This window comes from Rhizoctonia solani, chromosome 12 (genome assembly GCF_016906535.1).
Source record: "Rhizoctonia solani chromosome 12, complete sequence".
NCBI lineage: Eukaryota > Fungi > Basidiomycota > Agaricomycetes > Cantharellales > Ceratobasidiaceae > Rhizoctonia > Rhizoctonia solani.
This window is the reverse complement of record NC_057381.1, coordinates 843896-856671: the sequence shown is the minus strand read 5'-3', so window position 1 is coordinate 856671 and position 12776 is coordinate 843896. Positions and strand designations below refer to the sequence as shown.

The window sequence follows — 12776 nt, the reverse complement described above, 5'->3', positions numbered from 1 at the left end:
AAGGAGTTTGGTGGCAAACGTCAATTACTGCCTACGTTTATATGGGCACGCAGATGACATGCTCCTATGTATCTAATTTAGACTTATGATGGGCAATAATATTTCCAAGATAGGAAGCCGAAGTTGCACCCACGCTTCCTCACTATTTTAGTGTCACTAATATGACGCTGTATTTCTATTATATATACAGGGAAGCGATAACCAATACCTTTCAGTGGGAATGCATATGGCCAAGTTTGATACTAAAAATTAGAGGTCGTATGTATTTTATATGTAGTCACTTCAATAGTTATTCAACTGGTAACTTCAAGATCTCACGGAGTTGCTCTCGTTAACTTCACACGAACCTGATATATGTATCGCAAGGATACGGTCTTCAAAGATGCAACCTCGCAAAAGATCAACCTTAGGTAATCTCGTAAGCGCCAGCATCTGTTTCCCCTCATGTCTACGACAGGCGATGGCTCACGTTCCTTTTCCGCTGCGTTAGCCCAAGAAGAGACGCGTTTATCCGCCGAGTACCCTAAACCTGAAGATATCCCAACATGCATGTCGCATCTTGACGAATTCTTTCGCTGCCATGGTGGGCTGAAGGATTTGCCTCTTGTACTTACGGTTGCATATTCACATCCAGCCTTTAGCTCTAGGACCTCAATTTAAGGCCATGTATAGGCATGGAACACTGGCGGTCTGTCAACCTAAGTTTGAGGAATTCAAGTTCTGCCTAAGCATTAAGATGCTCGAGCCTGAGGAGCGCCGCAAAGCTTGGATTCGAAGACGAGCAGAATGGTGGGCCTCCCGACGCGTTGGAAAGAGTAGCGAGGACGTGTGGGAAATTAGGACGTAGGTGCTTATATCCGCGAACGAAAAACACTAATTGACATAGGGTACAGTGAACCCCTCCAGAACTTCCCACCTCCCCCTATATTATCGCCTGACCCTGTACCCGAAAACACGGCTGCGTAGCTATTCGACGTCCCGATTATATATAGGGTTCGCCTTAGATTAATTTATCTCTTCCCCATATTGGGACCCCCCCCCCTCGCTTTCGATGCGCCCAAATGATGTCAAATCACGTCGCTGACGAGCTTTATGCTTGTGTGAAGCGCGGAAACCGGTTGTTCTGGGACGCTACATGCCAAGCATGTAGAACCCGCTCAACTAGGCCCGCAGAACGGAAAACTGATGGGCTTTGAATGAATCATCCGCTTCTCTTCTGTAATTGAATATCATTTAGTTTGATTGGGACTGCAGGAACCCCTGTTAATTTTAAGAAGGGTGGATTACATTGCTGATACTTCGGTCGAAGTTCTCATATACATAGATTCAAAGAGGGATTTCAATCAATTTCTCACATGTACCATCCAGATCGCCCATGTCGAAATGGTCAAGGCTTCAGGAATGTGAAAACTGAGACAATTACCTAAGCACCTTCTCATATGACTTCATTCGGTACTTGGTTCTCAGATGAGGTTGCTTGTGGCCGTACACCTACCTGACTCTGGCTGCCACCTGTGAACTGGATCATGAGCGGTGGCGAACCAACTCCTGGGGACGACTGGAGGGACCTTCACCCTCTGGTTTCACTTGTGGCCGCGGTCTTCTCTGTTTTTGGTAAATGTTTTCAAGGTTAGTATACTGTACCCAACTTACACTTTTCTAGTATGGACATTAGCGTGGGCAAGAACGCTTGTAGCTTTCGTTACTATCAAGATACCAATATTTATCTATGCTGTGCTTTCCTATTCCTTGACCTTGACGGTGAGTGCTTGCGCCTATTCATCATCTCCTTCAATCTGAATGTCGATATTTGTCTCTAGATCAACTTTTATACTTTACTGGGTATAAGCATTGCAGCAGCAATTTTTTTGTCTTATTATATTCGGTATCGCTATCTTAACGACTACGCCGACCTAAAAGAGCCCCCACTAGACAAGCCAAATGCCACATCCTTGCACCCAGATATTGCTGCCGCAGCCGACGATCTCGCTGCTCCCAGGTTTAGCAACTACCTCGACGAGTTTCTGCAAGCAATTCGTGTATTCGGATTCCTCGAAAAACCAGTCTTCCATGAATTAGCACGACACCTCCAAACACGTAGGCTTATTGCTGGCGACACTCTGGCACTCGACCAGGATCTATCTTTCTACTGCGTGGTGGATGGCCATGTTCAGGTTTTCGCTGAAACCGGACGGCACGTGGATAGCTGGGACGACGACTATGGCAATAGCGGTGGATACCAGCTATTAAACGAAGTTGGTCCAGGAGGTACACTCTCAAGCTTGTTTACGATCTTGAGTCTATTCACCGAAGACGTACGGATCAGTTGGCAAGATAATACAGGGGACCAATACCCTCAAGAGAACGAAAACAAGGACGTTTCACACTTGGACATAGCAAACGACACTGGTACAGCACGTCCTATTCTGCGAAGAGCGTCCCTCTCATCCTCCGGCTCTACTGCGCTTGCAACTGCGAGTAATCCTCGGTTCGCAATGTCTCCAACACGAACCCCACCGGTAGGCGGTGTAATGACGCCGGGCTCGGAGCGATCGAGTACATATAGACAAGGTGCGCTTCCCTCAGAACCAGGGAGCGAAATGCAAGACGACTATGTGTACTCGACTGGGGCGCAAAGCGAACATAAAGATCCTCGCAATCCTATGCGCCAAGGTACCATCGCACGCGCTACAGTGGATACCACTCTTGCCGTAATCCCAGCTGAAGCATTCAGAAGGTTGACACACAAATTTCCCAAGGCCAGCGCTCATATCGTTCAAGGTATGTCATTCTCATTTTTCGTTCCATTGGGCTATCATTAACGTCACTTAACAGTTATATTAACCCGCTTTTCTCGAGTGACGTTCAACGCAATGCATAAGTATCTCGGATTGACGGTTGAACTCCTTCGTACCGAAAAGGCTATAAATGAACTTGCATGCCATCCTTTGCCAAACACATTCTATTCTGGAGGTGGAATGCAGCGTTTGCGCCAACGTTTTGCGGCCGTGCCCCATGCTGAGGAAGATGATGAGCAGGCCGTGCAGACTGAAGATGATACAGTAACTGATTCAGATGACTACTTTGGAAAGATTGCTCATCATCGAGGATCAAGCATCGGGTCTGGTACTATCTCTGCGGGAAGTATAAACGTTAACACTCCTCTACCTGATCGACCGGTAGTCAACCAACACAGACGAGCAAGGTTCCCAGAGAAGGGCGCGACATTGCATACTATAGCTTCCTCCACCTCGAGTCCCCCTATAAGCCAAACTCCGAGTCAGCCGAGTTCTACAAATTCTCCGGAGACGCCATTTAGAGTTTTACATCCCTCACGCTCCAATGTCCAAGCGGGTGACCTACACACTATGGCGGGCCAAATGAACGAACCAGAAAACTATCGTCCTGGACCGGCGAGCCGTGCGGTCTCCTACGCTAAGAATTGGATCGGCGATTCAAGAAGGCGCAGCGTCTCCACGCATGCAGACGAAGGGGCTTCCGCAACCCAGGCAGCTACGACACAGGATTTTGACCTTCGCGATGAAGTCATGTCAAGCATCGCAAAATCCATCGGACTACTTCAGCCTCCACTTTCTGATTCGACAGGTGCTAGCCCTCTACTCTCTCCTTTGCGGCCAGGAATGTCCAGGAGCCCATTCCCGTCATCTGCTTCCATGACACCTTCGTCAAGTAAGAACGCATTGAGGAATACTGCCATGTTTGGGAGCGCATTTAGTAACCTAAGCCACCTCCAATCTCAAGACGATGCATCGAGCGTAACAAGCCTGGCAGGAATGACTCCAATGAGCCTCAGTGGGTTGGACAACGATGTAGAAATATTGTTTTTCTCCGCTGGAAGTGCACTTGCTCGTGCTGGAGAGAGAAACGCAGGTAAGCTTTCTTGCTTTTGGCCTATTGATAAGCCATTTTTAATGATTACTCTAGGACTTTTCTATGTTATAGATGGATTCCTAGACGTATCGATACCGCAAGAAGAATCTACATATGGGAAACATACGAATCCACCGGGTGGAGTAGCTACAGTGTCGAAGCCACCTAAACGCAAAAACACCACTGCCCGCCCAGAACTTAAAGTTCGGTCGAGTGGACAAGAAAAGTCTGGGACTTCGAATGTTAGTATAGATCAATCCCTAGGGCGTACAAATCAATCCAAGCCATCAAAGCATTTATTCACGGTCAAAACGGGTGGTATCGCCGGATACCTTGGTGAGTGGGTGTGTGGATTTCCTGTTGCAAATGGATAACACCTGGTTCACCTGCCAGCATCACTCACTGGGTCCCCTTCCTACGTTGACATCAGGGCCAAGACCGACACATACGTCGGCTTCCTGCCATCACATGCCTTGGAGAGACTATTGGAAAGACGTCCGATCGTGTTGTTGACTCTAGCAAAACGATTGATTTCGCTGCTCTCTCCACTGGGTGGGTCCGTCCTCGACTTGAACATTTGAAAAACTAACAATAATCCGACAGTCTTAAACATCGATGCTTCCCTGGATTGGCAACAGGTCGATGCCGGTCAGGTGCTTTGGAGACCGGGGGAGCCGAGTGATAGTTTCTATATGGTCCTGAATGGACGTTTACGAGCGTTAACCGAAAAAGAAGAAGGCGTAGACATTGTCGGAGAGTACGGCCAAGGGGATACGGTTGGGGAGCTAGATGTTATTACAAGCTCTAGTAGACGTACGACACTCCACGCAATTCGTGATACCGAGCTTGCTCGCATGCCAATGTCTTTATTCAACGCAATATCTATTCGGTACGTAGGCTGTCTCACTGATACTACCGCGTGGCTCACAATTCAACATTAGACACCCTCAAACAACTGTCCAGTGAGTATCGATGAAACAGGACGTTAGTCGAACATTGATGAACTCTTAACATCAGACTGCTGCGAATGATCGCCTCCCGAGTACGGAACGAAGTTGACCAAACGTCGATTAATCCTCGACAGCAAATAGGGTCCAAAGAAATCGGGCGCAACAATCCAAATCTCAAGACTGTATGCATCCTTCCGTCGACCCGTGATGTGCCCGTTGTGGTGTTTGCGACCAAGCTTCAAGCCGCACTGGAAGACATGGGTGCACCGACGTCGTTCCTGACTCAAGCCTCCGTGACACGGCATCTTGGGCGTCACGCATTTACGAAGCTCGGCAAGCTCAAGGCCGCGGGGTGGCTCGCTGAACAAGAACAACGGTATCGGATTGTGTTGTATGTTGCGGATACGCCGGTTGGCTCACCCTGGACGCAGACTTGTATTCGGCAGGTGAGCTGGGCGGTGCGCCATAAAATCCTGAAGCTGACTTGTACGTGACTTAGGCGGATAGCATTATGGTTATTGGGATGGGCGATGACCCTACATTGGGCGAGTACGAACGCCTGCTCATGGGTACCAAGACCACTGCGAGGCGTGAGTTAGTATTACTTCACCCAAATAAAAATATAGTGCCAGGGTCTACTCGTGAATGGCTTAAAGTAAGTTTATGATGGATTTCTGTGCCCAGGGCCCGAGGCTGAGTTTGTTCTAATTAGAATAGACCGTGGGTTCATGGACACACGCACGTCGAACTGCCAGTAAGCCATCCAAAACAATCTTCTTCGACATTGTCTCCGACTAAGCCCTAATTCTCAGGGACTTATTCAACCAGAAGTCCAAGAGATGCAGGACACGGACGCAGCGGCGATCATTGCATTCAACAAGATCAAGAACAAAGTTCAACTCGAAATTCAAAAATACACGCGATCGCAGGTGAATACTCGCCCACACCGCCCAAAGCATTTTAGCGATTTTTCTCGCCTCGCGCGTCGCTTGTGCGGAAAATCCGTTGGGCTGGTTCTTGGTGGCGGAGGGGCCAGGGGTATTGCCCACTTGGTGCGAGTTGACATTTCAATGGAATGGAGTGAGGAGCTGACGCATAGTTGTCGATAAAGGGTGTCATTCGTGCTCTCGAGGACAGGGGAATTCCGATTGACCACATTGGCGGGACGAGCATTGGTGCCTTTATCGGCGGACTATATGCACGAGAGGGCGACATTCTCTCAAGTGCTCTTCGAGCAAAACAGTTCAGTGGACGAATGTCTAGTGTATGGAGAATTCTTTCGGACGTTACTTGGCCTGTCGTTGCATACACTACCGGCCACTTTTTCAATCGCGGGATCTACAAGGTTCGTGCGTTTTTTTTGCTTCCTCTGGGTCCGACGATTGAAGATCGTGTCTGGACCTGGTAGGCGTTTTCAAACTTGCATATCGAAGACATGTGGCTGCCATTCTTCTGCAACACAACAAATATTATTACTTCCCGAATGGACATACACGACACTGGTTATGCGTGGAGGTATATCCGTGAGTTTGGTCACCTTGCTTTTGATCGTGATTGCTGATCTTTTATTTGCAGGTGCATCGATGACCTTGGTTGGCCTCCTTCCCCCGTTATGTGATAATGGTACCTTGCTCGTTGACGGAGGGTACGGTAAGTTGCTCACCTCGCCTCATGACCCGTTCCCCCACACGAGGCTAATTCCAAAATAGTTGACAACTTACCGGTCTCGACCATGCTCTCGCATGGTGCCAGTATAGTGTTCGCAGTTGACGTAGGCTCCGTACGTATCCTTATTACCCTTGGTCTGAACTTAAACTAACACCTCCCGCCAGTTGTACGACAACTCTCCGCGCAATTACGGAGATACAGTTTCTGGTTGGTGGGTCGTGCTCAACCGATGGAACCCATTCAGCTCGACAAGGAATATACCTGATATCACGGACATCCAAGGGAGGCTTACATAGTACGCTGTTTCTTTTTGTGCCGGCATCACGACCCCTCAGGGTTACTCACGTCCATGTCCAGCGTCTCGAGCGTTCCGACGCTAGAAGAAGCCAAGATCACACCCGGATGCTTCTACATGCAGATGCCGGTTCATGAGGTGCGTACATGCGCATAATATTCAAGTCCACATACTGAATTGACCCTTCGGTCCATTTCGGGCCCAATCTTGCATCCGGATGGGGAAATCATTTACCCTGTTCACACGAACGATATATGAAACTGAATGGGGACTCATCTGTCCCTTGCTATCACCACGCAGTTTGGAACACTCCAATTCGGACGGTATGATGAGATTTACCAGGTGGGATACAGTGCGGCCGTGGATATGCTCGATCAATGGGATGCCGAGAACCGTTTGCCATCGCGGTACGTCACGAGTGGGGACGACGTGCGTGGTTTGGGAAAGGCTGGGAAAAAGAGCAAGGGCCGAAGTCTGAGAAGGAACAGTATATGACGGCCCGGTTGTGGATAGATTAAATATTGCTTTGTATCGCTATCGGATATAACGGTGTTGTGTGGTTGAAATGGAAAGTGGAGTCGACGCATTAGGAAATGATTAAACCGGGTCGTCGTTGGTATGGAGATTTCATGAAGATGATAATGAAAGTACGAGGTTGGCTCTCTGGTTTCTTTGTGCAATGCTGAGCCTCTCGGGGACTGAGGTTAAGATGCTATATTATTGTTCCTATATGCGGAATAGGGGGCGCTACAAAGGGTGGTCGATGGTTCATCCTGAAACGCTGTGCTCGAGACGAGTTAATGAGCAGAGGCAGTGGTCCAATGAGCGGCTCACTTACTCCATGCATCCCACCCACTCCGGTACACGGCCGATCCCGATACAAAATGTGGGATTATCTACCCAATATGTCTCCGCCTCTCATACAGGATTGCTGCCCCAAATTACAACCGCGCTCGCTAAAAATCAAAGGACTCAAATTACAACTTTTGAGTAGAGCACGCAGACAAAAAAATCTCACACGTTGCGATTATGCGCACGAGTGGGGGGTTGGTGGCCAATTGCCAAGTCAAAGGATGGGGGTATATGGGACCTTGGGACCGAGCGGTCGGGCACGATTAGCTAGCCGATATAAACTTTCCCCCTCTTCCTATCCCTCCCCTAGGACAAGTGTGGCTCCTTTGTCGACAACTCGGATCCGTCATACATTGTACATTTTTTTTTTCGAGGGCGCGGATTTATATTGAGCGGGGTGTCAGGTCCCTCTCTCTCCCCGAGAGATCTTGAAACTCCGGGCGTACGTCACGCCACGCGATCAAAAGTGTTCTTCCGCCCCGTCGGGACTCTGAGACTCATATAACCTCGGTTTGGACCGAGACACTCTCGTGCTTTTCTCTTTCTTTTAATTCTTGTTTTTTTCTCTCTTTCTTTCTTGTGTGGTATGTGATGTCGACGGGTTCGTTTACAAAAACGCCTCCTTGGCTTAAGCGCACGCCCAACGGTAGGTCTCCAAGTATACAGTCTCTCATTTGTCTTGGGAGGCTGAGTATTATATGATAGGCGGACTGCGAACATCCAAGACTAGTCAAAGTGTATTGTATGGAGCGGCACCGATGTTGAATCGGATCGACGAGGCGGGCGTCGGGAATGGAGAACAGGCACCGGGGGCCGGACCCTCAAAGAGGAGGTTCGGCTTGGATAAGCAACGTTCAGTGTCGACTTCATCAGTTCCCGACTCGCCTCCGATGGTCGAGGTGCTACCGCTAACGCCAACCACACCACCGCAAACAAGACACCATCCGTATGCAGATGCCCAGTCCAGCGACAGCAACACTAGCGATGGGGAAGAGAGCGAAGAGGAGAATGGAGTTCAGCCCCCTCGTGTTGTTATAGATGGGATTGAGAGCGAGTCAGGCAGCTTGAACACACGGTCCGTGTCCATGTCACCGCGGTCTAATCGGACGACAAAAACGTCGGCCACGGACGAGAGCACAGCACAGATTGTTCGGGCCCACCGAATACAGAGAGCCCGTGCGCACTCGCACTCGATAGATGAGATTAGACAGCTTCTTTCTCCCCCACCCGACTCCAACTTTCATCGCCCGCTTCCTCCGCCACTGCAGATTATTCAACCATCCGCATCGGGCAATAATAGCACATTGCGACTTCCTTCCAACGAAGCATCCGGCCCGAGTATTCTATGTCCAGGTACACCCGGCTCGGTCTCCCAATTCACTCCTCGATCGATCTCTCCTGTTTCACCCAACCCCCCGCCAGCTCTGCCCCCTCGCTCGACCGCTCGTCGTCGACCACGGATGATTGTCAGAGACATGGGCTCGTTGCTCGAACATATCAATGAAGATGAATCGGATACTCACGGTCGCCTCAACTCGCTCGTTCGCACGACCAGGAGCGTCAGTTTGCCGGGCATCGCACGCCAATGTGAGTCAATCTCGCTGTCCCGTATCGATTCCCACTGACCCATGGCCCCTAGCTTTAGACTCTGATTCGAATGCGGTCTCGCTCCCGCCCCCTCCGCGTCCCCGCAACCGCGCTCTCGTTAGAACCGTTTCTGCCGCGGTTCATACACATACGCTGTCCGAAACGCCGGTAGATCTACATTCTGTCTCAATACAAAGGTCGGAGACTCTCCCGACTCCAACCGTTCTCCTTCAGCCCCCACCTCGTCGCTCGAGTTTGTCTGGGATCCAGGAATCACCTCCGCCAACTCCACCTCCCAAGGACAACAAACACACGCCCACCCTGAGGATCCCGTCTCCCCCTCGTCGCCAGTCCCTGGATCATCACAGGTCAAGTTTGTATTCTCTCCCATTGAGTCCTGTAGGGATTCCGCTCCCGCCTTCCACGGCTACACCCAACTTTCCCCAGTCCCCCCAATCTACCGTGTTCTATACGACCAAGGCCGAGTCTCCCCCAACAACGCCCCAACGAGTTTCCTTCCTTCCATCGTGCAAAGCAACAAGTGTGCATTCGAGCGCCATCCGGGAAGACTGGCCGTCCCCCCGCCCAAGCGAAGACCGCTCCAACCGCCTGTCCACGCTCTCCAATCCGTTTGGCGACTTTTCGTTTCTGCGTCCGCTTGCCAACAACCGTGTCTCCGGTATTTCCTTTTCGTCCAACGTCAGCGGCTCCAGCGCGCGTAGCGTAACCGAGGCCGAGAGTATTCCCATTGGGCTGCACCGCGCGACGAGCCAGGACGACGATCGTGACGACCTTTTACTACCCGTTTCGCCCCGATCGAGTTGGCTGCGCCCCGGGTTCGAGGTCGACGTACATCTCCCGGGGGCCTACGGAGACGAAGAAGACGACGAGAGTGTGACGGAAGAGTCGTCTGAAAAAAGCAGCGTCAACGGCCGGGAACGTTCAAAATCGGTCACGCTTCCATACGTTCCAAGTGCGTCGTTCAAAAAGGTGTGTGCGTGTTCCTTTTCTCTTTTTTTCGTCCCTGCATCCATATCCAACGTCTGGGCTGGATCGGATCTGGAAATGTGATATGCCGCCTTGCATTGGAGTTTGGATTTGCGGTTGTGTGCTGGGCTGGAATCATGCGGCTGCTGGGTTGGATTATTGGATGGGGCAGGCGGTCATATACATGACATAGACATAGACGTGACATATGTTCGGTTGGCCCGGCGGGAGGACCCAACAGTCATTTCAGGCCGCCGGTGGGGTGTCGGGAGCTTCCCAATACATGAAACGCCACATCTGAAACGTTGCAAGTTGGCAATAATGAGCGCGTGGGAAGCTGACATAACCAAATCAATCCAGGCGGCTCGGGTCCTAGGTATTTCAGGGGGCTCGCTTTTATATCAGCACGTTCACGACCCCCTCTTCTCCTCACCTTCTCCAATGTCCTCCTCCCCGGAAAACCCTACCCCAATCACCACAGCCGGCGCGGACCCAACCCAACAATCGTTTTTACCTTCGACCGCCCCACCAAGCGCGTTTTCGATGAGCAACCTTGGCAGACGACTGAGCAAACGATCTTCCCCGTCCTCTGAGCGTCGTCGTTCCGAGGATGTTCCGCGAGCCTCATCTCAAGGTTCGAGCGGCTTGATGGCACGTATGGATAGGTTTATGGGCCGTACGCCCAGTCCCGCCGGACGAACGCGCGAGCTCGAGTCGGAAGACGAGCTACATTCACCACCTCCCATCCTCACGTTTCCCAAGCCGACCCATGGACATGGACGAAAACACTCGAGTTCGGACCCTTCTGCTGGCCTGGCCTCGATGTCGTTGACCGGTCGTCCGTCGACTTCGAATATGCGCACGGCTGCGGAGCGAGCCGAATTGGTCAAAAAGACGCGCAAGATCCAGCAAATGTTGGGCGATGTGCCTCCTGTGTCAGGAACAGCCGGCTCTGCGTTTTACCGGGTGTCTCGAGCGGCCAGGAGCGAGGATTCGCTTGTGACTCCTACCTCTGCACGGGGAGAGGCCATCCTGATTGGCGGATCGTCTGATGTAAAAGGGCATCGGTCGACAGCGTCGTTGTCTTCGCGACCGCTTCTGGCGCTATCGCCTGCCCTTCAAACGGACGGGTGCTTGGATATCAGGACTTCTGGGAGCGGAGATGACTTTAGGGTGGCGCTGACCGAGACTACTGCAAGACCCGAAACGGACGACGTCGATCTAGAAGAGCCCGAAAGGGACGAAGAAGTGGACGAAGCTGCGCTCTCGAGACGGGCGAAACGTGCCAAGGTGGCCAAGTTGAATCGATACCTCGGGTCCCGCGTCCCCGCTCATCTCGTGCTGGGAATGAATCAGGAGACTTGGGATTACGAGCAAGGTCTTCCCCGAGCGCGATCCGAAGACGAAGAGTCCGGGAGTGTGTTTGGCGGGAAGAAGAAGCGACGGGCGAGCGATGGGGATTATTCGTTGCTCGAAGAGGGGATAAACGACTTGAGCGTCATGAGCAGCGAGGAAAAGGCTAGGGCCGTGAAGAGAAATGTCAAGATGGAAAAGGTCAGTTGCTCGCTATATCTGGTAAATATGATTTCTGATCGGCCGAGACAGATGTTTGGTGAACGTCCGCCCCAAAAGTTGTACCAGCTTCCAAGTGGGGCCGATGGTCCGTCCAAGTCTGTATCTGATCACGAATCCGAGCCAGAAGACGCAGAAGACGAGGAAGACGATAAGCCCCTTGAGGGTACTCGAGGTGGCGCGCACTACCAAAGCTACCGTGCCTCGTTTAATTCGCTCGCCTATTTTGTGAGCAACGCGGACCGTGACTCACTCGAAGGTCTCTACGATATTATCAGTGGCCCGTCTGAATCCGATTCTGCAGCCCAGCGCAACCAATTTGCCGCTCGCCGAAAACGCGCGGCCAAGTTGAGTAACTTTTTCGGCGTAAGCTATCGGGATCTGTTTGGCGCCGTATTGGACATTCTTGAGAGTGATGTCAAGGAAGATAAGGAGGAAGGAAGCTTGAGCGCGGCTGAGACGCAAGACTTGTTGAGAAAGTTGAAGAGTTTGAAGGACAAGGGGCAGGACATAAGCGTCTAGTCGAGGGGAGGATCCGCGTTTGATGGGGCTGTGGATGGTGGTGGTGGTTTTGTTCTTGTTTTTTTTTTTTCATTGTTTGGTGCGAGGAGGGTTGGATCCCTACACTTTTTCTTCTCCGCTCTCTCGTTCCTTGATCATCATCCTCATCATCATCATCGTCGCTCACTATCTCTGTTCCGCGCTCACTTTAACTCTTTTGAATTTTCACTGTATGCGAGACCCTTTTAGTTTGGCTTTATCCCATGTACAACTCTCCCTCCATCTGACTCTTTCGTTCTATGTCATCCTTATTTTGCCTTTCGCGTGTACTCTAGCACTTTAGATTTTTTTGGAGGTCTCCCTTCAGACCCAGTTTGCTTGGTTTTGTAGCTAACGATTTTGGTTGTTTGTGATGAATGCATAGGAAATGATTTTTAGATTCAGTCTGGCGAGAAGGGAAAGGCGATAAATTT

The 12776-nt window shown here is 50.9% G+C and overlaps 2 protein-coding genes across 2 annotated transcripts; both read left to right on the top strand.

The window, feature by feature from the left end:
• Positions 1-444: 444 nt before the first annotated feature.
• RhiXN_11502 (uncharacterized protein) lies at positions 445-966 on the top strand (the record flags this gene model as incomplete). The annotated part of the gene is made up of 3 exons (XM_043331317.1): positions 445-583; positions 642-843; positions 894-966. The coding sequence occupies 3 exons, from the start codon at positions 445-447 to the stop codon at positions 964-966; spliced, it is 414 nt and encodes a 137-aa protein (XP_043184827.1).
• Positions 967-1526: 560 nt separating this feature from the next.
• Positions 1527-12324, top strand: RhiXN_11501 (cAMP-dependent protein kinase inhibitor; the record flags this gene model as incomplete). Its single annotated transcript, XM_043331316.1, has 24 exons — positions 1527-1614; positions 1664-1761; positions 1821-2781; positions 2836-3891; positions 3946-4227; positions 4285-4443; positions 4495-4780; positions 4833-4853; positions 4909-5287; positions 5341-5431; positions 5468-5496; positions 5554-5595; positions 5654-5893; positions 5953-6186; positions 6250-6364; positions 6417-6491; positions 6551-6621; positions 6674-6804; positions 6867-6942; positions 7105-7291; positions 8362-9243; positions 9296-10233; positions 10591-11784; positions 11836-12324. The coding sequence occupies 24 exons, from the start codon at positions 1527-1529 to the stop codon at positions 12322-12324; spliced, it is 8124 nt and encodes a 2707-aa protein (XP_043184826.1).
• Positions 12325-12776: the final 452 nt, after the last annotated feature.